Below are 2,570 nucleotides of genomic sequence, written 5' to 3'. Positions count from 1 at the left end.
TGACAAGTCGGGTGAGGCGTCCGGGCCTGGGAAGGCTTCAGCAAGGCAGCTAGTGGAGGGGCCTGGGAGCCAGGGGGGCTCTTCAGACCCATCAGACCAGCCTGGCTTAGAAGCAGCGAAGGAAGCAGAGCTCCCCTTGCAGTCGGGAAGACACACCAAGGAAAAATGAAAAGTTACTGAAGCCTCAAGTGATGATCCACAGCCAGGGACTGACCTGTAAACACGTTTATGGAGTGCTACAGAAAGTTTCCGCCGGGTATACACTTTGATTTACAAGTGCTAAATGACCTTCTAAATTCTTTACTCAAACATTGTTTATTGAAAAGAAGTATTTCAGGTCATGAACCTCAGCATAATGGTTAAAATGCTGCCTGCTCTGAAAATATTACTAAAAATATTTGAGTATGTGGCAACTATGAAATTAAGGAATGTTGTACCTGCTTTGATATCTTTTGCAAGCTTGTTGAAGCTGGGATGGTACTTGACCCAGAACACTTTAACTATATTATTAAGCTTTTATACCAAGTACAGGCTTCCAAGCAAGAAATAACTGCAGTTCTGGAAATGAAATCCAGGTTACGGATGAGGCAGTTTAAAAAGAACTGGAAGTGTGATTTAGAGTCAGCCTTGAATGAAATACAGCATTGTAAAGAAAAAGGTGACTGGACCAAATTGGGAAATGTATACATTAACATAAAACTGGGCTGTGAAAAATTTGCAGATTTCCCAGAGATTTTGTGCTTGTATTGCTGAAACACTAACAAAAGACTGTAAAGACGAGAGACCAGGTGTTCCATTTCGTGAATTCGCCGAAACAGTTAGCAAAGATCCACAAAATAGTGAAGTAGATAAAACTTTGCTGGGAAGAATCGGAATCAGTGCTATGTACTTCTACCACAAGCTGTTGCAGTGGTCCAAGGGAAGGAAGGTCTTAGATAAACTATATGAATTAAAAATACATTTTACAAGTTTAAAAGGACGTATAGGGCCTGAGAAGTTAGCACCAAGATGTCAAGTTGTGAATACTGCAGCAGAAATTTTTCTAAAAAGCGGAAGCCTAGATGGTGCCATTTGGGTATTAAGGGAGTCAGAGGGGGTCATCAATACACCACTGTGGCCTTGTGATAGACTGGATGTGCTCAACTGGCATAATCTGCTCTGTACAACTGCACATGAAATCATAGCGAAGAGTCTTTACAGACAGACATTTGAAGTTTTGCAAAATCTACCAGGTTTTCAAAATTCTCAAGATGCCTGTATAGAAAGCAACAGTCTTTGTATGTCATCCTCCGTAGCAGAATTCATGATTTCAAAGAGCATCCCTATTGATTTTTCCTTTCTTAGAAGATTAATTACTTCTTTAGGAAGAAGTTGTTTATGGCTCCAAGCCAGAGCCCACACAAAAGTGCTCTTTCATTGGGTTGCTACCACCATTGGAGGGAAATTTATACCGAAAACTTCTACTGATTCCTTCCTATTTGTCTGAGATTGAAATGCTTTTAGCTATTGAAATCTTCCTGGTATCTAATGCTAGTAGTATTCAGAGTCCTGGAACTTCTACACAGACACTGCAGATAGTTTTAAAAAGATGTGAAGAAAACAAATCTCAGAGCAAGGATGACTATCAAGCTGCAGTGGGAAGATTAATTATGGCTGCTCGTATATCAGATCCAAAGCTTTTCATTAAGCACATGACCATCAATGTTAATAAGGAACAGGTTTATAGTATGGAACATTGTTCTGCCCTGAAATGGTTGAAAGAGAATATGAAGTGGGCTGGAAAGGTTTGGCTCTTCAATAACCATTAGTTATTAAAGGCTGTCTTTTTTTTTTAAGTTCAAGTAATCATTGTTGAAAATAAAAGACAATGAAAATAAAGACAGTTGTCACTATAAAAAAATAAAATAAAATATGACACAAATGAGCCTATCTATAAAACAGAAACAGAATCACTGACATAGAGAACAGACTGGTGGTTGCCAAGGGGAAGGGGCTTGGGGGAAGGATGGAGTGGGAGGTTGGGGTTAGTAGATGTAAGCTTTTATATACAGGATGAATAAACAACAAGGTCCTACTGTATAGCACAGGGAACTATATCCAATACCCTATGATAAACCATAATGGAAAAGAATATTTTAAAAAAGAATGTATGGGGGACTTCCCTGGTGGTCTAGTGGATAAGACCCCGTGCTCCCAATGCAGGAGGCCCGGGTTCGATCCCTGGTCGGGGAACTAGATCCTGCATGCATGCTACAACTTAAAGTCCACATGCCGCAACTAAAGATCCCGCATGTTGCAACGAAGATCCCGCAACTAAGACCCCGCGCAGCCAAAAATAAACAATAAATAAATAAATAAATAAATAATTTTTTTTAAAAAGGAATGTATATATAACTACTTTGCTGTACAGCAGAAATTAACACAACATTGTAAATCAACTATACTCAATTTTAAAAAATACTAAAACTGAAAAAAGAAAGAAAAAAACCATGAATAACTGAACAAAAATTCCACCTATTCTTAAACTCTATCATTTTTTTCCCTCTGCAACCCCTTTCCCAAATAGAGAG

At 38.9% G+C, this 2,570-nt stretch overlaps 1 protein-coding gene across 1 annotated transcript; it reads left to right on the top strand.

Annotated features, from left to right (window-relative positions):
* Positions 1-213: 213 nt before the first annotated feature.
* LOC118906714 (protein TOPAZ1-like) lies at positions 214-1,808 on the top strand (the record flags this gene model as incomplete). The annotated part of the gene is given in 6 exon segments (XM_036874292.1): positions 214-321; positions 323-440; positions 443-726; positions 728-1,397; positions 1,400-1,423; positions 1,426-1,808. Coding segments are annotated over 6 exon segments (1,587 nt in total), but the record flags the coding sequence as incomplete, so codon positions are not given.
* Between the last annotated feature and the right edge of the window lie 762 nt (positions 1,809-2,570).

Source organism: Balaenoptera musculus, chromosome 14, assembly GCF_009873245.2.
Source record: "Balaenoptera musculus isolate JJ_BM4_2016_0621 chromosome 14, mBalMus1.pri.v3, whole genome shotgun sequence".
NCBI lineage: Eukaryota > Metazoa > Chordata > Mammalia > Artiodactyla > Balaenopteridae > Balaenoptera > Balaenoptera musculus.
The sequence above is the reverse complement of the archived record's forward strand: the minus strand, read 5'-3'. Positions and strand labels throughout refer to the sequence as shown.